The sequence below is a fragment of the Schistocerca nitens genome, chromosome 2, assembly GCF_023898315.1.
Source record: "Schistocerca nitens isolate TAMUIC-IGC-003100 chromosome 2, iqSchNite1.1, whole genome shotgun sequence".
NCBI lineage: Eukaryota > Metazoa > Arthropoda > Insecta > Orthoptera > Acrididae > Schistocerca > Schistocerca nitens.
In genome coordinates, this window is record NC_064615.1 from 409,327,784 (window position 1) to 409,351,167 (window position 23,384).

At 40.6% G+C, this 23,384-nt stretch overlaps 1 protein-coding gene across 1 annotated transcript in view; it reads left to right on the forward strand.

The window, feature by feature from the left end:
- The window catches only part of LOC126236265 (uncharacterized), a 111,321-nt gene extending 87,937 nt beyond the window's left edge, over positions 1–23,384 (forward strand). The window contains exons 9-10 of the mRNA XM_049945417.1: positions 3,581–3,749; positions 20,354–23,384. Of these exons, the coding sequence (XP_049801374.1) occupies positions 3,581–3,749; positions 20,354–20,669 (485 nt within the window). The 3' untranslated portion in view covers positions 20,670–23,384. The remainder of the gene's footprint in view (positions 1–3,580; positions 3,750–20,353) is intronic.

Sequence of the window (23,384 nt, forward strand, 5' to 3'; positions counted from 1 at the left end):
ATGGTGCTTAATGTGTATAAAATGGAACTGTTACATCCAGAGCTGTCATGACATGGTTTTGAAAACAGCTGCAGCTACAGGTGTTGGACGTTCTTCAGTGTATCGCGTGATAAGTGAGTACAAGGCCACACACTCTTTGAAGTCTCCCAAGAAAGGAAAATTACGACAGAAACTTTCTGAAAGTGTTGATGACTTCGATAGAAATGCGATACGAATCTTTTTTTCGTAACGAATTGCCAACAATTGACAAAGTGCTTAGAGTCGTGAACGAAGATGCAGATCTGGGCAATTTTTGGGAAACTACATTTTATAAGTTATTGAGAGAAATGAATTTCAAATATGTCTGGCGTGGGCGCGATAGCATGCTAATAGACAGGGATGACATCATTTTATGGAGGCGGCGTTATCTTCGAACCATTAAACGGTTGAGAGATAAAGGCAGACCCATTTACTATTTGGGAGAGACGTGGGTGAATGCAGGATATACCCGAAGTTACGTCTGGGTAGATGACACTTTAAATTCCTCAAAACAAGCATTTCTGTCCGGATTATCCAATCGGAAGCAAAGGCCCGCCAGGTAAAGGGAAACGTCTGATTATCACACACATTGACAGCAAAGCAGGGTTCATTGAAGGATGTTTGTGGACTTTCGAATCCAAGAAAAGTGGAGATGGGCGCCGAAACCTTCGAGAAGCGGTTTCAAGATGTTCTTCCTCGGCTTCAGGAAAATGCAGTTATTGTTCTTGATAACACGCTGTACCATTCTCAGAGAAAAGAAAAAGTTCCCAATGCGAATTCCAATGAACACGAAATATCGGAGTGGCTAAAATCTAAAAACATCGATTTCGAAGACGGTATCTTGAAGAAAAAGCTTTTAGATATAGTTAAAAATCACAGAAGAACGCACGACGAATACGCAATAGGTGAAATGGCAAAGAATGCAGGGAAAACTGTTCTCAGAATTCCTCCGTATCACTGTGAATCAAACGCCATCGAGTTAGTGTGGGCCAGAATCAAAGGCTATGTTGCAGCGAAAAACAAAACATACAAAATGCCGGAAGTTAAAGTACTGCTAGAAGAAGCAGTAAGAACAGGGACTGCCGAGGATTGGAACAAGTGCGTCCTCCATGTCGTAGAAAAAGTGGAAACTCAAATGTGGAAATTAGACTGCATTATAGAGGAGAGAGAGGAGCGGCTTGTTATAAACGTCAATGAAAACAGTTCAAGTTCGACAGAGTGAACCTTGTTTCATCCTTTATCATTATTATTACTGGTATTGATATTTAAATTAACAATTAATTGTGTTTGAATGGAGCGTTTTGTTAGAAACCTGAATGAAAATAAATCTGCTTCGACAGAATGAACTCAGTTTAACATTATTTTAACATTATTGTTAAATTTATTTCGTACATTGTTGCCTATGTTTCTCACGGTCTGCTGTGACAGCTCGGCAGCCAGCCGAACACCGCCAGCTGCAAAGCGTGCGCCAAGGATGTTCCACACCCCTACGTATCACGTGAACACCGAATTCTTTCTCTGGAAACGAGCGTAGTTGCTCACGTGACACTATGTTTTGTCCCAGCTCTCAGTGTATAGACTTTAAGTCAACTGATAACCTCGCAGACAAAGTCCCATTCAGTTAGTCAAGATACAATTTTCTCTTGCCATTTATTAATTTGACACAAACAAACTTGTCATCACTGCAAGCAAGCCATTAACCAATGCTTCCGTTATCATTCTATATCACTCAGGCTGTGGAAAATGCATTGTTATCCTCCCACTGGGGCTTCAACTACCTCTCATCATTCCTTGGGATGAGGGGTACCTAACAAAAATCGCGCAGTCATTTCCCAAATTGGTATTTCATCACTCGCCCAACCTGAGCAATATCGTAGACCACCTCTATGCCACTTCCTCTCTCTCTGTCCTGTATCCAATGGCTTTGGCATTCTAGGTGCAGGACTTTTCCAATTCACGCACAAACCAAGACCTAATGCAGGTAAATTACAAACATTTCTAATCAATTCAAAGATCTGCTGAGATGCACAAGTAGCCCTACCATATGCTACTTAAGGTGCAATAATTGTGGAGGATTCTATGTTAAGTGATACTAGCCTTCTTTTTAAACAGGTTGAATGCTGACTACCACACTTTGCTTATCTGGAAACTCAACTAATCATTTGATAAACATGTGTGTCACAACCACTACCGTATTGACAGTATTCTCTAGTTCTGATCCTCAATTACCCCCTTTCCCATCTTGTCCTCACATCCTTTCCTTATCTCCTACATTTTTCTTCAATTCTGACATTGTACTCCCCCCACCTCCACACCTCCAAGCCTCCATCTCTCTTCATACGCTCCATCTCCCCAGTTTTGTGCTTGTTACCCAACCTTGGTCCCATGTTCACTGCAGTTGTAATAGATGATATCAAAGAGTCAGCATGGGAACACACAGGGTTGTTCTGCTGCAGGGCCCAATGTTCAATAATGTGCACTGAAACAGTGTGCTCCGAAACACCTGTATCTATAACAGCAGTGTACTCTCTTGTCAGATCTGCCACCTATCGCTGCATATTCTGTTTTACAAAGTGTGTAAGCCTCAGACATTCGTGTTTCGTGATGGGGTGTAGATGTCCAACATGATGCCACATGCTTATGGTTTGATTGTCCATCAACCACTTTCCACAGACGCTGACAACAGTAGAATGCGAACAACCAAACAGCTTTGCTTTAAATGCGAACTTTTTAGGTTGTGACCACTGAAGGTACTCTACTTTACTTATTAAAGTTTACCATTAGATATCAGTTTAATTTTTTGTCAAAAGTTGTCCAAAACCATATTCTGAAATAGTGTCTTGTTTCTCCACTAGGCAGTGCCACAAGTTCCTCCAAAATCGTAACACAACATACACACATATGTAATACTAACTAATGTAAATCCACCCGATGATGGAGGTTTAAACCTTTGAAACGCGTCGTGGAAAAAATAAAACGGTGACTGGTAACAGTAAACTTGTTGTTTCATTTAATCAAACAGCTTTGCTTCTTTAGAGGTGGTTGATCCCATGCACTGGGTCATAATAAACTGCTCTCTAGCAAAGTCTCTTATGTCACTGGATTTCCACAACTATAGTTGCTAGAATGTTTTGTCATTCCTCTGTGTTCCACTTATATACTTTCCTTACAGCATCATATGCCCGCAGTGCCACCAGGTGGGATCCAATTTTCTGGTGGGCAGTGGTCATAATGTTTTGGCTCACCAGTGGACTGTTTCCATTTGTCCTTATTGTCACACACCAACCAGTGCATTTGTAAATCACCTCTTGCAATGTGTTTTGTAACTTAGCCCCCATCCTCCACTGCAATCACCCAGTGTCTTCCACAACGGCTTGAGCCATCTAAAATTGCTTTGTGCCAAGCATGATATGTATTGTAAACAGAGCTAACTTATTGTCACATAGTCTTGTACTTGGAGCAATTATGTAAAACATGTTCAACTGCACTTTAATATTGTGAACCATGAACTTGATGTTATTGGATAATTAGAATCTCATTTATACTGAGGGTATATTTTCAGATGAAGATACTCCTACAAAAGGCCAAAAACGACCTCTTCAAAGCAGTGACAAGAAGAGTCCTGGAGTCAGTGACTCTAAACGAAGAAAATTCTCAGATATCTCAGAAACAATTTCATCCTCAGGTGATGACGCCAAGGATATAAAATCTTCATCTACTGTTGATCACAGGTTGGTAATCCATTGTACTTGCTCAGTAAAAGAGAATATAATCCATTATCATTTTGAAAAAGGTGTTCTGTACAGTGATAATGAAGAATAGCAACTGGCTTGCATGTGAAGTGTGTAAGGATGATTTAAGGCATAACCATAAAAAATTACTTTCTTAATAAAAGAGAGAACAAGTATTGGTAAGTCTGTCTCTCTCTGTGTCTTTCTTTCTTTTTTTTCCACTCCCACACAGTTACCCTCTGCAGCTCCCTCTGATACAACTGAAGTTATTTCCTGGTGTCTTAATGCATGTCCTATCATCTTGTCCCTTCTTCTTGTCTGCTGTCAGTGTTTTCCCACATGTTTCTTCCCTCACTGATTCTGCCTTGTTACTTATAAGTGCACAAATTTTCAATGTGAACATCATCTCAAATGCTTCAGTTCTCCTCTTTTCTTGTTTTCCCTATGTCCACGATTCACTATCATACAATGATGTGCTCCGAAATTACATTCTCAGAAATTTTTTCCCTCAAATTAAGGCCTGTTTTTGATAGTAGTAGACTTCTGTTGGGTAGAAATGTTCTGTTTGTCTGTGCTACTCTGATTTTTATTTTCTTGTTTTGTCCATCACATGTTGTTTTCCTTCTAAGGTAGCAGAATTCCTTGTCTTCGTCTACTTTGTGGTCCTTGATTTTGATGTTAAGTTCGTTGCTAATCTCATTTCTAATACTCTCATTGCTTTTGTCTATCTTCAGTTTACTCTCAATCCATACTCTGTACTCATTAGATTGTTCATTCCATTAAACATGTCCTGTAGGAGGAGGAGGAGAGGATGCAGATGGCACAGATTGTGAAGCAGCCATTGAAATCTCGCATCTTGTCTCCTGCTGCATGTTGCGCTACTGGGTGGTCCACCTTGTTTCTGGCAGCAGTTTGGTTGTGGCCATTCATTCTGGTTGACAGCTGGTTGGTAGTCATACCAATGTGAAACACTGTGCAGTGATTGCAGCACAAATGAAATGAAATGTCGTGTGGCTAGGGCCTCCCGTCGGGTAGACCGTTCGCCTGGTGCGAGCTGTTAAGTAACACGAGTGCTTTCACAGCGGCTTCTGATGGGGTAGGATAAGCCTGTGACAGGACTGGAGTAGGAGGTGCTGGATGGGTTGACAGGCAGGGTCTTGCATCTAGGTCTTCCACAAGTGGATGATTCCTATGGGAGGGGATTGGGGATGAGAGTGCAATAGGGATGGACTAGGATGTTGTGGAGGTTGGATGGGCGGCAGAATACCACTTTAAGAAGAGATGGGAATATCTTGGATAGGATGCCCTCATTTCAGGGCATGATGATAGATAATCAAAGTCCTGACAAAGGACGTGGTTCAGTTGTTGGTAGTATTGAGTGACAAGGGGGAGGGGGGGAGGTGGTTGGTTCTTGGGATGGATGTGATGATCAGGTGTAAGTGGGGATATAGCTTGGGAGATCTGTTTGTGTATTAGGTCTGCAGGGGGGGGGGGGGTATTGTCTGTGAAGGCCGTTGTAAGGCCTTCAGCATATTGGGTGAGGGAGTTGTCGCCACTGCAGATGTGTCTGTGATGGGTGGCCAGGTGATATGGGAGGGATTTTTTGGTGTGGAAGGGGTGGCAGCTGTCAAAGTGCAGGTACTGTTGATGATTGGTGGGTTTGATATGGAGATTGATATGGGTTTGATATGGAGTTGTTGAGAATGTGGAGGAATGAGGATAAGGTGTGCTGGTCTTGGGTCCAGATTATAAACACGTTATCAACAAACCTGAACCAGACCAGGGTTTGGGGTTTTGGGAAGCTATGTATGTTTCCTGTAGGTGGCCCATGAAGAGGTTGGCATAGGAGGGTGCTGTTTGGGCATTACAGCTCCTCCTTCCCTAATACACAAACAGATCTCCCGTGCCATATTGCCTCACTCCCCTGATCCTCACAACCATCCCAAGAACCAACAACAAAAAAAGTGCCCTCCCCCCTCTCTCCCCCTTGTCGCCCAATACCCCCCAAGACTGGAACGACTGAATCGCGTCCTTCGCCAGGGCTTTGATTATCTATTATTATGCCCTGAAATGAGGGACATCATACCCAAGATACTTCCATCCCCTCCCAAAGTGGTGTTCCACTGCCCATCCAACCACCACAACGTCCCAGTCCATGCCTGTGCCACTCCCATCCCCAATCCCCTGCCACAGGGATCATACCCTCGTGGAAGACCCAGATGCAAGACTGCCCTATCCAAACACCCAGCACCTCTGAGCTTCAGTCCCATCACAGGCTTATCCTACCCCATCAGATGCTGGGCCACCTGTGAAAGCATCCATTTTATATACCCGCTCTGTTGCAACCACTGCACAGCATTTTACATTGGTATTACAACCAACCAATTGTCACCCAGAATGAATGGCCACTGCCAAACTGTTTCCAAAAACAAGGTGGACAAACATGCAGCAGAGCACAACATGCGATATTTTAATGGCTGCTTCACAACCCATGCCAACTGGATCCTCCCCACCACCACCACCAGCTTTTTTGAGCTGCATGGATGGGATCTATCCTTACAGCACATCCTTCGCTCCCTTAACCTTCCTGGCCCAAACCTAAGGTAACTTGCTGTCCCCCCCCCCCCCCCCCCGCCCGCACACACACACACACACACACACACACACACACATTGCGGCGAGATTTCAATGGCTGCCTCACAACCCATGACAACAGGATCCTCCCCATCACCACCAGCTTTTCTGAGCTGTGCAGATGGGATCTATCCTTACAGCACATCCCAGTACGTGTCTGCTAATTGTGTGCTGCCTTGTCATGCCCTAGTCTGTGAAATCGCATGCCCAGCCATCTGCCACCTGTTCCCTTTACCTGCACCCCTAGCAAGCCCTCACGTGGCTCCCCACTTTCCCATGAGCTGCTATACACTTCTGCCAACCCCCTCCCTGCCTCATGCCTCTCTCCGTCCCTCACACCCACCCCACCCAGTACTCTTACCTCACCTCACTGTGGGCCAGGGAAGAGCTGGCAGTTGACTGAGCACAATCTAGGGAGACAGGCTTGTGTGTGTGTTTGTTTTTGTAAGGTTTTTTCTCCTACAAGCTTAAGAAAAAAAAATTCATTCCAAAAGCTAGCAAAGCAAAGCCCTGTACCTTTTGTTTTTGTGCATATCAGCAGCGTAGTGCTTTTACCTTTCAGTGAATCATCTCCTTTATTTGTAAAGAATTTGTTATTTTCAACCTGAACTTTCCATACATTATTATAATTGAAGTTTTTCTTCTGCTATCAACTGTTCCCTGCAGTTTCTTTTCGTGTACCTATGTTTGTCTGTACAACTTCTGTAATTGTCCTTTTTTAGATATGTCTATTCCTCTTCAACTGAACTGCCTACATGGTATTCATTATTGCAGTAGCTACAGCCTCAGCGAACTTCTTTCTGTGCGTTCTTGAATTTCCCTGATTTTATTGTCATATTCCAGGGCCACATTGAGGCTCACTATCGAGGGTACAGGCCTAATACTGTGTAAGGACTCATTTATAATCATAACATATGTAGACATAATTATTTTGCGTGGGCTCCTTCAGCTGAATGTTTCAGTGGGCAGATGAGCAAACTTTCTACCTCTTTAATCAAAGTCTCAGTGGCACCTGAAAACTCAACACTTTAGTCACTGATAAATTGAAACTAAGTGGGACTATTAGAGCTTTTATCATAATGTGAAGTCTTTTCTGACTGTGTAATTGGTCATACAAACTATATTTCACCAACGGTTTCCAAGGAAGTTGTGCAACCTTGAGGGGTGCTCAAAAGTAAAGGATTGAAACAACGCTTTGGGTATAATTAAAGTCTTTACTCAAAAGTAATCACCCAAAAGTAATCACCAGGGGCCTGAGCACAACTACTGTTTCATGAGCCAAAGGATTCCCTGTTCCCAGAATTCTTGTTGCTGTGACAGGAGCCAGTCCTCCATTGTGTCCTTCAGTTTATCCTCCCAAGTTGAAGTCCTTCCCTTTGAGAGATTTTTAGCAGACCAAACACATGGAAGTCACAGGATGATATGTCCGGACTGTAGGGCAGATCTTCAGGCTGCTCCCACTTGAACTTGGCCATTACACTTTGTGTGACCTTGGGGACTTGTGGATATGCATTATCGTGGAGCAGAATCACTCCCTACATGAACACCAAGGGTGTGTGCTCTTGATAGATTTTGCTATGGAGTGTCTCACATTACACATCACTGTTCATCTACATGAGCACCAAGGCTGGGTGCTCTTGATAGATTTTGCTATGGAGTGTCTCACATTACACGTCACTGTTCATGGTTTTTCCGTGCTCAAGGAATTCAAGGAGTATCAGATGTCAGATGTTGAGAAGGTGGTGAGCATCACATTGCCTGCTGAGGCCACAGCTTTGAATTCCCACTATGTTATCCCAATGCGGCATATGCAAATTTAAATCCGTTTGGCTCCTATGACATTTCGTACCTTTTCTTTTGAACACTCCTTATAATTGGCAAATGAGTTTTCAGCGAAGATATCATTTGAATCAAGCAGTTAAAATACTACTCCACATCATTGATTTGATTAATTCAGGAAGACAAAAATACCAGTAGTCCAAGCCCAGTGTTGCCCACACCAAAACAGAGTTTATTTGCAGTTTTCCTTCGTGTGCTTATAGTAGAGCAAACTGGTACCCATAAGAAGTAGTAGGAAACCCTGTACTACTTACTTATTAGACTCGATTTCTTCAGTTTCTACCAACATGAATATTCTGTGTCTGTTGCCCTCCAGAGCTTCACACTGGAAGATAAGATGTGTGTGGCTTCATCATCCTCATCACATAGTCTACGCTTAGGGGCTTCTTCTTCTTCTTCTTCTTCTACTACTACTACTACTACTACTACTCCTATACTTATCATGTGTAGATGTTTCTTAAAGTTCTCGTGGCCATTAAGATTAATTTTTTTCCTGTTCAAGTTCAGGATTGCAGAAATTTTCTTGAAACATGGCTTCGACATCATTAGCTTACCATGTTTTTGGTTTTGGATCATAGTCCAATATTCTACATGCTACCACATGATCCAGCTTTATGGTTTTGATTTTATCAGCGCCTTGGTGATGGATTGGAAATGGTCTGTCCAATAAATGGATTCGTTGCCCCTGTCATGGCCTGTCCATCGGCTTGTTCATTGGCATTAATTCCTGAGTAACCAGGGACCCACAGCAGGTTTATCTTGTTGCTTTCCCTTAGTCTTCCAAGGACTTCATGGCATTCTGTAATGATCTTTGATTTCATAGCAAGAGCTGATAAGAGATTTCAGAGCCACTTTGCTGTCTGAATACATGTAGATGCTATGATCCTTATATCACCTACTCAAATTCTCCTTCAGCCACACTCTGATAGTGGATACTTCCAATTGGAATACTGTGGCTAGCTTTCCTAGAGAGACCTCTCTCTCTCTGGTCCAGGTTGTACACTAAATACTACGGCCCCATGTCTCCCGAACAGTGTTGTCATTCGGTCTACACTGTTCTTCCAAATGTTACATTGAAGGGTTTATTGAAGCAATGGGAAGTTAATGTGTGGTCAGTTGACATGTGCCCGACCATTCCTATATTTACCACACATCACTATATTGATGTGAGATTTGGATGCCCAAAAGGAATCCTGTTATTTCCGGTTTTTAACCTGTATGCTCCTGCCACTTCCTCCATTGTAAACCAAAGGCATAATACGGGCATGTTGAGCATGGTCTCCATCCCAGCAGTGGGTGTGCTGTTGATTCCACTAAGCAGGCCAATCTATGCACCTTGCCATCTTCTGTTCTATTTTATTCCACCAAATTACAGCCCCATAAAATATCATAAATCCTATTACAGTGGTATATTCAGTACGTACTCCTGACTTTAGTTGCCAGTTTTTACTGCAGTCCCTTCTAGTGCTCATAAGAGTACTTTATGTGTTGGAACATATACTCTTATAAGAGGGGTCTGTGATAGTTTTGCATCCAGTGATATACTTAGATACTTCACTACTCCCTCCAGTGATAGAGTTTCATCAAGGAGCTTGAGATTCCAGTGTGTGTGTGTGTGTGTGTGTGTGTGTGTGTGTGTGTGTGTGTTGGACTTGCTTCCTTGTAAATGGTACTACAACATTTTTCTTGGGACTTGCCCCTAGATCCTGTTTTCTGCACCAGTTTTTCACAGTGACTAGAGTACATTGTGCCAGTGTGCTAATGGTACTAGCAAATTTGCCAAGTATTACTATGAATAAATGGCATCTTGTAACAATCTTTGATCTCATAGCAAGAGCTTATAAGAGATTTCAGAGCCACTTGGCTGGGATGGGGACAATGCTCAACATGCCCGTATTATGCCTTTGGTTTACAATGGAGGCAGCGGCAGGAGCATACAGGTTAAAAACTTAAAATAACAGGATTCCTTTTGGCCATCCAGAATCTCACATCAAATGCATCCGTGGCAATAGTAGCATCTAGTATGTAAATCTCCAGTGAGTTCATTTGTGACTAGGCAGTGGGGACAAGACCCCTCGTTTTGGACACTCCCTAGTGGTATTGATCACCATTTCCTCATTCATCATGGTAGCTGCTACCTTTCATCTACTTAGCATAGTATTAAGCGACCTGCATATAGCAGTCTCAGTGATGTGCTCTTCTGCAGCTCTAACCATGGATTCAGAGGTCATATTGGTAAACGGCCTCTTGATATCCAGGAAGATGCAGAGAGCTATTTCCTGAAAGTGTAGAGCTTTTTTGACCTTTCCAACAAATTGGTGGTGCTGCTGCTTCTCATGATTTACCTGGTTGATATGAATGTTGGTTTATTTGCAAAGTAACCTCAGTCAGCTTCTTCCCCCTCACATGCGCAATGACCAGTTTTTCTAATTTCTTTTGACGAAAGGAGGTCAGACTGTTCAGTCTCATATCCTTGCCTTGATATGATCAATTCTCCCTGGCTTCAGTATGAAAACAATCCTCAATCAGTTCTCCCTCGCCTCAGAATGAAAAAATCCTCAGTGTGCTCCAAGCATTAGGAATGATTCTTGCTGCTAGGCGACCTAAATGGTTTACATTGTTCCACCAAGGTATATTTCTATTTGTGATCTTCTTGATGATTGTACGGTTTTCTAAATATGCAGTCGTAATGGAAGATGTCTCTGCATCTGCCTTTTCCTCAACGTCTCTATTTTGTTCCTTATTGAAGTTCTGACTTCAGATAGGTATGAGTTTAGGTCTATCTCATATGAGACCCAGTCTGTTTTCCTGATATTCCTATAGGCCATGGTCTGTTTAACACTCATTTCAACTTCGTACACTGATCAGCCAGAACCACCAACCTACTGTCGATATAAACCCAGCCAGCCAATATCAGTGCCAACTGTCGAGGAATGACTGCTAGCCATCCAAACGCACGGTACATGTAGTATCAGTGTAGAATGGGGAAGGCGCGCAATCTGTCTGGGTTTGACTGAGGGCAGATTGTGGTGGCCCAGAGGCTCAGCATGAGCATTTCACAAGCTGTATGACTTGATGGGTGGTTGAAGAGTGCTGTGTTGAGTGTGGCAAAACTAAGGTGAAACCATGCCCATATATCATGGGGTCGGGTGGTCACCCCTCATTACAGATGTTGGATGTCGTAGGCTGGGCAGGCTGGTAAAACAGGACAGACAGTGAACTGTGGTGGAACTAACATCAGGTCCTCCAGTGACCTACCAAGACCTCATTGTTTCCATGCCACGATGCATCACTACTGTTATCTGGCTAATGAGTAGGTGGTCATAATGTTCTGGCTGATCAGTCTATCTACTTAATGTACATCTGGTCAGATAATGATGGCTCCATCACCACGTACCATTGTTTGACATAACTACCCATTAGGGTGTATCCAAAAGTTATGTTGATTACTTCTTCCCTACCCCTGTTCAAGATTTCCAGATTATTTTCTAGCAGAAATTCAAGTAGGTGCTCACCTTTACTGCTCGTGTCACTGCCCCCCCTCCGTGCCCTCCAGACTGTGGGGATTGGGATCAAACTTACCCGCAGGTGTTCATTCTGCTGTGTGCAACTATTTGCCAGTCTCCTCACTTCATGGGAAGGAAGAGTACTGTCTTCATGAGGAAGGTTAGCTGAGGCCAATACAATTTCCCTTGTGCTGTTTCCTCATGTTGTTTCATCCTGTTCGTCAATAAGTTCCCGAACAGATGTGCAGCATCAGTATGAATGAAATTCCATTCTTTCCATAAATGCACGTTCTGGAGATCTTTAGATTTCCAGCATACATCAACTTACCTCCAGTTCTTCTGAGGCCTAAAATACCTCCTTCACATAGATAGGGTTACTGGATCAGGGCCACATCCATCCATTGTCTTCCCAGGAAAAGTCTGAGGGAGGCAGTTGCCCCTTTACTGTGTTGCAGGTTTAGCTGCAAAACCTGCTGTCTCCAATTCGCTGCCATGGTTGCTTCCGATGTCTTTGATTATGCTGACGGCAACCTGCGAGTACCCTAAGTACAATTTCAGGTCATGTTCTCACATTGCTGCCAGGAGTTTCTCGCCAACTTCTCTGTCAAGACCTTCTGGCTCTACACTTGTATTTTTTAGAAGAGAGTTTTGGAGGAGTATCCATAAGAAGTTTTGCTACCCAAATTGGGTTTCGAAGAACTAAGCTGCTATCTTGACCAGTAGCTTTGCCGTCCCCCACGGATATATCTCGTGCACCACCTCCTTAACCATTCCACTGTTTCCCTCCTCTCAGAGACGAAGTGAAGAACAGATAGACCCTCCTGAGTTAGGGTACTCGACTTGTATGTCCCCATCCCCCAAATCTTCTCAAAGAGAACCAACTGAACAAGTTCCTTTACTGCAAGGTGATGCTGACTGATGGCTGTACTTCTTGGCTAGCTGCTGACCTGAGAAACAAGACTGCAGTACTATAGATCTGTTTCCCTATTTCCTGCCTAGGCTTTTTCTGGATCCATTAATCCTGAAAAGTGGGACTAGTAGACTTCTCCCCTATTCTCTGTTAGCGGTAGAATGGGTCTGATCACCACATTCACTCTGACACTGTCTTTTTTTTTTGGAGGTTTTTGATTCAAGACCTTTTAGTTCCATTCATTTATGTTAAGGATCACATAAATAATGAGGAGGTACTGAATAGAACTGGAGAGAAAAGAAATTTGTGGCACAACGTGACTAGAAAAGGGGATCAGTTGGTAGGACACATTCTGAGACATCAAGGGATCACCAATTTAGCACCGGAGGTAAGTGTGTGTGTGTGTGTGTGTGTGTGTGTGTGTGTGTGTGTGTGTGTGTGTGGAGGGGGGGGGGTAAAAGTTATAGAGGGAGACCAAGAGTTGAATACAGTTAGCAGATGCAGAAGGGTGTTGGTTGCATTAGTTACTCGGTGAGAAAGAGGCTTGCACAGGATAGCATGGGGAACTGCATTAAACCAGTCTTTGGACTGAGGACCACAACATGTGTTTTTGGAAGCCATTCTTTACCTTCCTTGTCTGTTTTTCTTTGAGGAATTTCCTCCCCTGAGCCTCAAACAAGGATTTGATCTTGATCTGGTCCAACTTCTCAGTAACAGTTTCCACTCGGTGGACTGGTCTATTGCCCGATCCAGTTGCAGAAACAGCTTCCATTGGTTCCAGCCCTTATTCTTGGGTGATTGATGGCTCATCAAGGCCCACAATTTTGGTTTTATTTTTTTGTGTTTACCATTGTGGCCCCATGAGAATTGAGGATCTATTTGGTCAACACCATGGAACCCCACGCAGTGCGAGGCTACTTACTCAGGGAGGTCACCCAATATTCTTGAGACTTCATTAATGATACATCTTTGCATGTGCCTCTGATTCTGCAGCACAGATTGCCTCTCACTTTATGTTGGATGTTTGGGAATTGGGAAAGGACTGTGGGAGTGGACAGGAGCGAAATGGGACGTTGAGGGATATTCTTCGTCTGGTTTGTCTACTGAGGCCTATCTGGCTTGGGAGACCCTGCCAGCAGCTGGCAGCGTAGCCCTCAGCTTCTTGTGAATGCACAAACCATTCTGCCCGCAGGAACAGTACTCCTACCATGTGGTGTCCCCCGGAGAGGACTCTGTATTATTAGACTTGGATGCAGATAAAGGCCATTGATCTGCTCACTTCAGTCTTCCAAGTATTTAGAGGCACACATCTACTGAAAGATTTGTAGCAGTCATACATTCATACCAAACCAGGGCCAAAAAACTAAAGAAAAGTTTCAAGGCTTGAGAAAATTTTTAAAAGAGCTTTGTTTTTATTTATTATGTAATGTACGGTGTAATGCATCACTTGAATTAAATATAAAAGGTATGCTATACAAATATTAAGTATGCATTTAAATCATGCATATCATATGAAAATAAGGAGGTAGAAATAAAAGTACAGAAAACCAGAAAATTTATAGAAAGACTATTACACCTGAATGTATATTTTGCTGATATATATTATACTGCTTTTTTAATTGGAAGCAGGAATTCCGAGTTGTCACCCATGAAGACTGTCAAAGGGCAATCTTAAACTGTTTGTCTGCCTAGCAGTTCCACAACTGCACTTGAGAGAAGCCATTTTCTCTCATCTGTATGCGTCAGCCTGTCTACCACAGTTTGTTTGAATTCTATTCAGGATAGAGCAGGTTTTGTGAGGCCCGTCAAATCCATATAATGTGGTGGTTAGGTGAGGCATATTGTGAAAAGTGAGGTGTGACTGTGTGGTCCATTCCTCTTTCCAGCAATCAGTTAGGCTGAGTATATTTTAATCCAAAATTATTGTGCTTTTTAGGGGTAGATATCTAGAATGCTGTCTGGTTTTCTCACATTTGGGGGCGTCTTATTGGATTTGTAAAATAAGGTTGTTTTCAGACTTGAAGAAAATAAATACCAACAGCAGTAATTTTATTAATTATTTTTATTGGACTACCAGTTTCAGTGCCCCATTGGCACCATCTTCAGTCCCCTATATGCATAGCTAGATAAGTCATGTAAACATCCATGCTATTATAGGGATCTCTAATTTCAGCTGGCTTCTGTATATTTCTGAAACTCCTGCAAACATGGACTATCCGCACCTCTAACAACAACTCATTAGAGATGTGAATAGTCCATAACTACAGAGAAGTTTCAGAAATCTATGGAAGCCAGTTGAAATTAAGTGATCCTTATAACAGCATGGACATTTAGATGACTTATCTAGCTATATGTATAGGGCCGGAAGATGGTGCCAGTAGGCACCGAAACTGTTACACCAATAAAAATAATAAAATGACTGTTGTCAGTATTTATTTTCTTCAAGTCTTTTACCAGCTGCCGTCCCGTTCCATTTATTCAGGATGGAACTACAGGAAGGTTGTTCTCGAGGTATATTCTGAGTGGTTTCTCTCATTTCAGGTGGGGCTATATTGCTTAATACAGGCAGCCAATAGGTTAGAATCCCCTTTATTGTGCTATTGTAATGTGCATAGTTCAGTTTAGGTGGACATTGATGCACCTAGCCAAACTACTGCACAATATGCTGTTAGCGAATAGATTAGATGTAAAGGTGAAGTCCATAGCATAGCATCTGAAGACCCTCACACTCCATGAAGTGCCGGCAAATTTCTCAAGATTTTACTGTTGTTTCTAAATCTGACAGCTGTGTTTGAGAGATGATTCTTGAATCTCCGTGTTCTTCTGGGGTAACACCTAGATATTTTGGGTGTTGATTGAGGGATAGTAGCTTGTACTCAAAGTGAATACTGTGTTCGCTGTTGGCTAGCATTACACACAGGAGGCGGCTACATTTGTAGCAAACACTGTGTGGAGTGGATTGGATGTATTTTAGGTTAGAGGATCTCAGAAAAGTACAGAAAGGGCTTCACTCTCAAAGGGTGCAGGGCAAACACAGGACGAGGGTAGACACAGGAACAATCAGTATTGTAGTTGTAAATTGTCATAACTGTGTTGGGAAAGAACCAGTGCAAGTGCTAAGAGAAGGCACTGAAGCTCAAATCGTTATATAGATATTGAAAACTGGCTCTAGCTGGAGATATGTTCAGCCAAAATTTTTAAAAAGACCCTTGCTGTATTCATAAATGATAGATTAAAACAGTTGATGATGGAGTGTTTAGTGCTATTAGAAGTAGTTTATCCTTTATTGAAATTGAAGTAGATGAGTTCTATTGTTTAGTATGGTTGGAGATTATAGTTGACAAGTGGAACCAGTTAGTAATTGGTTCCTTTTACTGACCACCATCACCCTCCGAGGCCCCTCCCCCTCCCCTTACTGTCTCAACATGACACAGGTTCTGAGCACTGAACAATTCAAAGAAAACTTGTGTCTCATTTCAGATAGGTACTGCAGATCGTGGTCTAGTGGCTAGTGTTGCTGCCTCTGGATCACGGAGTCCTGCCGGGTTGGGGATTTTCTCCTCCCAGGGACTGGGTGTTTGTGTTGTCCTCATCATTTCATCATCATTCATGGAAGTGATGAAATTGGATTGTGTAAAGATTGGGACTTTGTACTGACGCCGATAACTCCGCAGTAGAGCACCCCACAAACCAATCATCATCATCAAATAGGTACCCCCACTCTTACTATTATAGTTGGTAGGGACTTCAATCTACCCTCACTATGTTGGCAAAAATATGTTTTTGAAGTCAGTGGTAGCATAAAGTGGAATTTTAGCTTTCTCCAAAAATTATTTTGAACAATTAGTTCAGGAGCCCACTCGAAGTGTAAATGGTTGCGAAAACACACTTGACCTCTCAGAGATGAATAATGCTGAGCAAACAGGGAGAATACGGGGGTTAGTGTCCACAAGAATGTTGTAGCAAGACAGAAAATCATAATGTCCAAATCCACAAAAAATTATATCTATTTTTTAAAAGCAGATAAAAATTCGCTTGACGGTTTCCTAAGAGAGAGTCTCCACCTCTTCCAAGCTAACTATGTAAGCATAGATTGTGTGGCTTAAATTGAAAGAAATAGTATTGACAGCAATTTAAACATACATAGCAAATGAATTAATAAGATTATATCTAAATTGAAGATGGATGGGGGAGAAAGGAAAGAAAAGGGAAGGGATTACTGATGTCATCTGCGTAGGGACATTACGCAGAGTCAAGAGTGACAATTGAATATGTGTGCCAGACCAAGATTGGAACCCATGATCTGCTTACTTGGCAGGTGCATTAACCACCACATGTCCAAAAGAACGGACACCATACCCATGATATTCAAGACTGTCGCAGAAGCAACAAAAAAAGCATGCCAATTTTAAAAGAATGCAAAATCTCCAAGACTGCCAATGTTTCACTGAAGCTTAAAATTTAGCATGGACTTCAATGTGAGATGCTTGTAATTGTTTCCACAGTGAAAGTCTGTCTTGCAATCGGGCAGAAAATCCAGAGAGATTTGATTCTTATGTGAAGTACACGACCAGCAAGACACAGTCAATACATTCACTGCATGATAACAATGGTATTGTTACCAGTGACAGTGCCATTGAAGTGGAGTATTCCAAAATTCCTTCACTCACACACACACACACACACACACACACACACACACACACACACACACACACACACAAATGCCCAAAGCTCATTCGAGATGCCCACAGCACTAGCAATCTCACGCACCTAAACTCTCCTGTCATCCATCGCCATATCATGGATTTTATCAATGATTTCTGGAGTTGTAACCTCCATAGGGCATCCAGAACGTTTAGCATCACTTGTGCCCATATGACCACTCCGAAAATTTTGAAACCATTTATAAACTTGTCTAATCGAAGATGCAGAGTCACCATAATGTTCATAAGCTTCTCTTTAGTCTCCTGAGGCGTTTTGCCTTTCGTAAAGCAAAGATAGACTAATGGGAAATGGAGCTAATGCATTTGTTGCAGAAAACAAGAAACTTATGTTGTTGCAGTGCCTGCCTTAAGAAGAATGATGATACCTTAGAAAATTAGTTTCGGCTAAATGGGTTGAAACTGAATATTGCAAAAACCGATATGGTACATTTCAAAATCAAACAATCAGAATGTGTGGAACTTAAAATAAAAAGAACATAAAAATCGACCTATGAGAGATGTCTAATTCCTGTGTCTAAATGTGGACAAGAACTTAGGCTGGAATACACATATTGACTTCTTGTCAAATAAACAAAGCAGATTTGCATTTGCAGTGCAAATACTAGGAAATTCCACTGACATGAGTACACAAAAATTGCTTATCATAGTTATTTTGAATTTGCCATTAGATATGGGATAATTTTTTGGGTAAGTTCAAATAGGGATCTCGAATACTGAAACTGCAAAAGAAAATTGTCCAACACGTGTGTACTGCACAGCAAACAGAGTCTTGTTGTCCATTATTTCAGAAACTACAAATCCTAACTGTTCCCTCCACATATGTTTATGAAATCATAATCTTCCTACACAGCAGACAAAAATTGTATCAGGAGAATCATTTTAATCACACATATAACACAAGAAATAAGAATAGTTTCATGCTACCCACACACCAGTTGAAATTATATGCATGGACTCCTTAGTACATGGGGATGGCAATATATAACAAGTTAATGAACAAACACATATTTAATATGAAGCCAGCAATTTTAAAAATGAGGCTACAGCAGATTCTGTGGGAGAAATTCTACTATTCAATAGAAGAATTCATAGAGGATGAAATGGAAATTAGAGCAAGGTGTATTATGATGATGATGCTGTTTATTAACATCAACTGTTCTTTGTTTATGGTGAAATTTTACCTCAGTTTGGCTTATTTCCTGTCCCTGAATCAAATGATTTAGTTTATGTACATTATGAGACAAATAAACCACAATTCACAATTACATTTGCTTCTTCTTTTGCTTACATTTGCTTAACAAACATTTTTGCGTTTAGTTACTAGATACTGTTTTTAAAATTGAAATACTGATATTTGCAGTGGTGTGAAACTCAATTTTTTAAATATAATTTTTCATATTAATGTTAATTTTAATTAACAATGTTGAATACCTTGATGATTTCAATCCTTTTCACACCTTAAATCAGCCCATATGCATACGTTTAGATGTTTTACATAATTTACAGTTGCCAATTATGTGATCAAATAGTAATTGGTCTTTTCACCTATTTCTTCTTCTTTCTGCTTATCCTAGTCGTTCTTTGCAGTATGTTGCAGTTGTTTGCATTTAAAATCAATTGACAGCCCTTACATCCAGAGCCAAACTTTTGCAGGTCTTTCTGCATTTCAGTATCACTTTCTGGCATTGCTACTTCCGTAAATATAAATGCACTGCCCACAAACGGTCTCACGAAGCTCGGGCACATGCCTGATGCTACTGTAATGTCTGATAATGATTTACTGTTGGTAAGGACCAAATGAGTACCATTTTGTTGGAAGTCTTCAGTCAAGTCACAAACCTGGTCCTAGATTCTGTAATAACATTTTAGTCAGCAGGTGACATTGTAGACTTCCAGAAATCAAGGAAGATGACATTGACTTTGCTGCTGCCATCTACAGCGTAATGCATCTCACAGTCAGACAGAAAGAGCCTTATGCATCTCACAGTCAGACAGAAAGAACTGGCTTTCTCCCAATCATTGGTGGAAGATGGTATGTCAGTTCCTACAGTAGAGATAAATGTTCTCTAGAAGACTCATAAAACGCAAAAATAAAACATTTTTCATTATTTGGCAACAGATTGACATAGCAGACAATGCACGTGTACAATGACACTTCTTGAAAGTGAGAGTGAACTGAGGATTATCCAGTTGCTCTAGAAATATACATTGACTTGTTGCAGGAAGAGTAACAAATTATTTTGCATCATCTCTGTTGAGCCAGATGGGTATACTGTCAAATCCAATGGCTTGCCTTCTATTGAACAAGTTTAGCTGCTTTTTAGTTTGTGATCAGTTATCTTTTTACATGTTGTTTCAGCATGTTTTATTTGGTGCTCAAAAGGGTGAACCATGGTAAATTCCTCCTCAGTAAACATTTCAAACATGGTATTCAGTATTTTGTCCTGTCAGTCACTGTGCCAGTAGGACCAGTAGTTGCACACTGATGACTGATCTATTGGGTAATATTGCATAATACAAAATCTTCTTAAAGTTCAACTCGCTGGGTAAAATATTTGCTAATTCTTATTCACTCAACACTTCTTGAATCACTCTCATTACACTTGCATCCAGCTTTTGTTTGTCAAAAATCATTTGCCCCTTGCCTGTTAGAGCAACCAACTGCAATGTTAGACTCTCTGAAGGCTTTTCCCCACCCAGGTGATATATTTCTTATTCTTCTTCGTTGACTTTCATGATGTCATTGTGTGTGTTTGATGTTGTTGTGTAATGTGTATTACATATGACAACAGGGTTCAACCTTCAAGATTGATGACTTTGCTGGGCGACTGAAAAGAATATTTATTTTCTACTGTGTTCGCAAAAGCCAATTGGAAAAATATATAATGTGTATTCATTTAGATCGAATGTTTCTTACATTTGTAATGTGTTCGTTGTTGTATTTCTAATGCTTTAAACCTAATGTTCTGATGTTTTTCTGTTGGACAGAAAAAATCCACGTAAGCTGAGTGATAAGGATCTCTGGCAGATTTCATCAAAAATTGTTCGGAAGGACTGGCGCAATCTTGGTCGTACATTGGGCATTGAGGAGCAGGTATTACTAAATCTGGAACATGCTCATCACTCCATAGGCTTCCGGGAATGTGCGTATCAGATGTTACTTGAGTGGAAGGGTCGAAAACCTCGCAGTTGTACTTTTGGTGAACTTTATTCAGCTCTCATGCATGAGGACATGGTTTCTGTGGCTAAGCATATGGTCAAAACTGTGACCACACGAGAAGAATCTGATGACTCATCTTCATGATAACGTGTCTGCCGAATTTAAGCATGAACATACTATATCATGCAAACTGATATGTCATAGCATTTGTGCATAGTGGTGACATTTACTTCGTAATTTTTTAAATTATTGTGGTAGTCTTTCTTTGATTTTAAGAAAGATGTTTATGTGCTGATAATTTTGTAACTTTTTGTACTCTGACATTTTTTATGTTGCCTCGTATGTATAGCTCTTATAAGTTGTGCTGCTCAGATGATTATCCTGTATAGTGATTGTATAGTGTATATAATTTAGATGTTGTGTGTTCAGCAGACCGTTCTGTGTTTTAATAGTAATCTGATACTGTCATTTTATCAGTTTCATTCCAAAATGGCTACATTCGATTGTATTTATATGCTGTCTTTGTCATATTGTATTACCACAGAAAAATGATGTTTTATACACTCTTTCTCTTTGCCACTTACCTTGTCAGTGAATTTGTTTTGTCATGAATTATTGGCATCAGTTATATAACCACAAATTTGTGTGTAAGTATGGTTCACAAGCTAGAATTGTCTCTGTTCATGTTGTAATTAATGGTATATTTTAATTTCCTGCAGTCTTAAATTTTGTTAATGAACTATTTTTGTATATCCTGTGATTCATCATTGCCCACTCACAACAGTTAACAGTCTCAGCTCACACTTCCCCAGACTCCTGAATTTGTTACAAAGAAATTTACATCTGAGGATGTCTTCTCCATCTCGGAAGAGCCTGATATTTTAAGAGTGTCAACCACTGCTTTTATTGACTCCACTCGACCACAGCCAGAGTTTATTTTTTAAAAGTGCTGTCAAAATTGGGAGATTGGTGGACAGTTAAGACAAGTGTGCAAATATGGTGCTTTATCCAAGTTTTGAAAGTAAACCATATTATGTCGAAATTCTGCTTAAGGCTATGTAATGTTTGATCCATAGTAAATACGAAATAAATTTACAGACCTGAAATTAAACTTTGCAACACTTTCTTTCTTGTATGTGACAATGTTCACATAGATATGCAATTCTCTCACAGCTTTATCTTACAAAAACTTTTTTATTCATCCTGTATGAATTTTATGTGCAAAATTTACTTACTATTCCAAAGATAACTGTGTGTTTTCACCATTTCTGGAAAGAAAATATTCTAAATATTCTGATTTTCCCAGTTTGATTCCTCTATTTAATATAATAACATAAACAGTAACAAATACATACATTCATTGTTCGAATTTTGAAGTTAAAGAATTTTCTCACCACCTCTCTCTGCAAGTCAATACACACTGTGTGAATTCCTATTGACTTGGTGATTTTGGCATCATAAACTTTTCTTAAACCTCCCCATATAGCAAAGATCACTTTGCACACTTCGATGATGGTTCTCAGCTCAGAGGTATGTGGTTTGAATTATCGTTACGGATGGAATTTTTACACCATTATTTGACTGACAAGGGGATGAGTGGTGGTGGCATTAAGTACCTAATCTGTGAACTTTATCAATGTTCTGGGTTGGATTCCAGTCATCTCTGCAGTGTCTCACAAAATGAGAGTTTAACGCTGTTGAACCATTTATCAAATGAGGATGACCTTTTTGGTGCTATCTGAGAGAAATAGGCTATATGTCTGCATTTTGTTTCACCCTCTTCCTCCTCGCCATAATCATGTCCCTCACCACCACCACCCCCACCCCCACCACCACAACCACCACCACCACCACCAACAACAACAACAACAGTTTTCTGATGAAATTTTCTTCAGAAACCAGCAGAATAATATGTTCATTTCAAAACTAGACTGCAGCAAGCTGCTTACTTGTCATTTTCGCCAAAAGAGACTATATTTGTTTGATATGTTTTACTCCCAAAGATTTCTTTTGGTTGGTGTTATTTACTAAAAAAAAAAAAGAGTTCTGTTTGTAGCACTGTTTAATACTTCAGATTTTATCTCTCATGACTCTCATAAGTTACTGGTTATTTTCCTCCATAATTTTTATTTCTTCATATAAAATTCAGGAAATGTTTGTTACAACTCATCTTTGTGCTTTGCTGTTATTAACATTTTGCTATTATGCGTTGTTGATGTTTTAGATCTAGATATTTCATATATTGAAAATTATCCCATAGTACTCAGAGTTCTCTTGTATTCCTAGCACTGTTTGAAATTTTATTACTTGCAAATAATATTCTGTTTTCTTGCTTGTATATTGGAAGTAATTGTGATGTCTGTTGACATTGGTATTTTAATTTATTTTGTGTGGGTGTTAATTGCTAAATTTGTAATTATCAAAGATCTTCTTTATTTGTGTTGTCCGTTATGCTAAAATGTTTTACGACAGTATTATTTTATGATTTATTTAAATATTTTGCTGGTAAATTGTCTGTGGCCAGTTGTCCTTTCATGAACAGATGCAATAACTTGTATTACAGTTTAGTGAGCTCAATTGATTGGTGAGCATCACTGTTATTTTCAAGCTGAAGTAAATTAACCCTCAGTTGTGTACTTAATTCGTGCCAGTGCCTATGCTGATGTGCCAGTAAAGACCATGTGACTCAATAGCAAGGATGAGTGTGAGGATACAAGGAATTTCTTGTAGACTAATATGACTGTGCATTCTGAAATCATCCCAGTTCACAGTGTTGATATGTACAAACTTTATATTTGTTAATTCATTGTTAAAGAATATAAGTTAAATGAAAAGAAAATTAAAAAGTATTGTACAGGA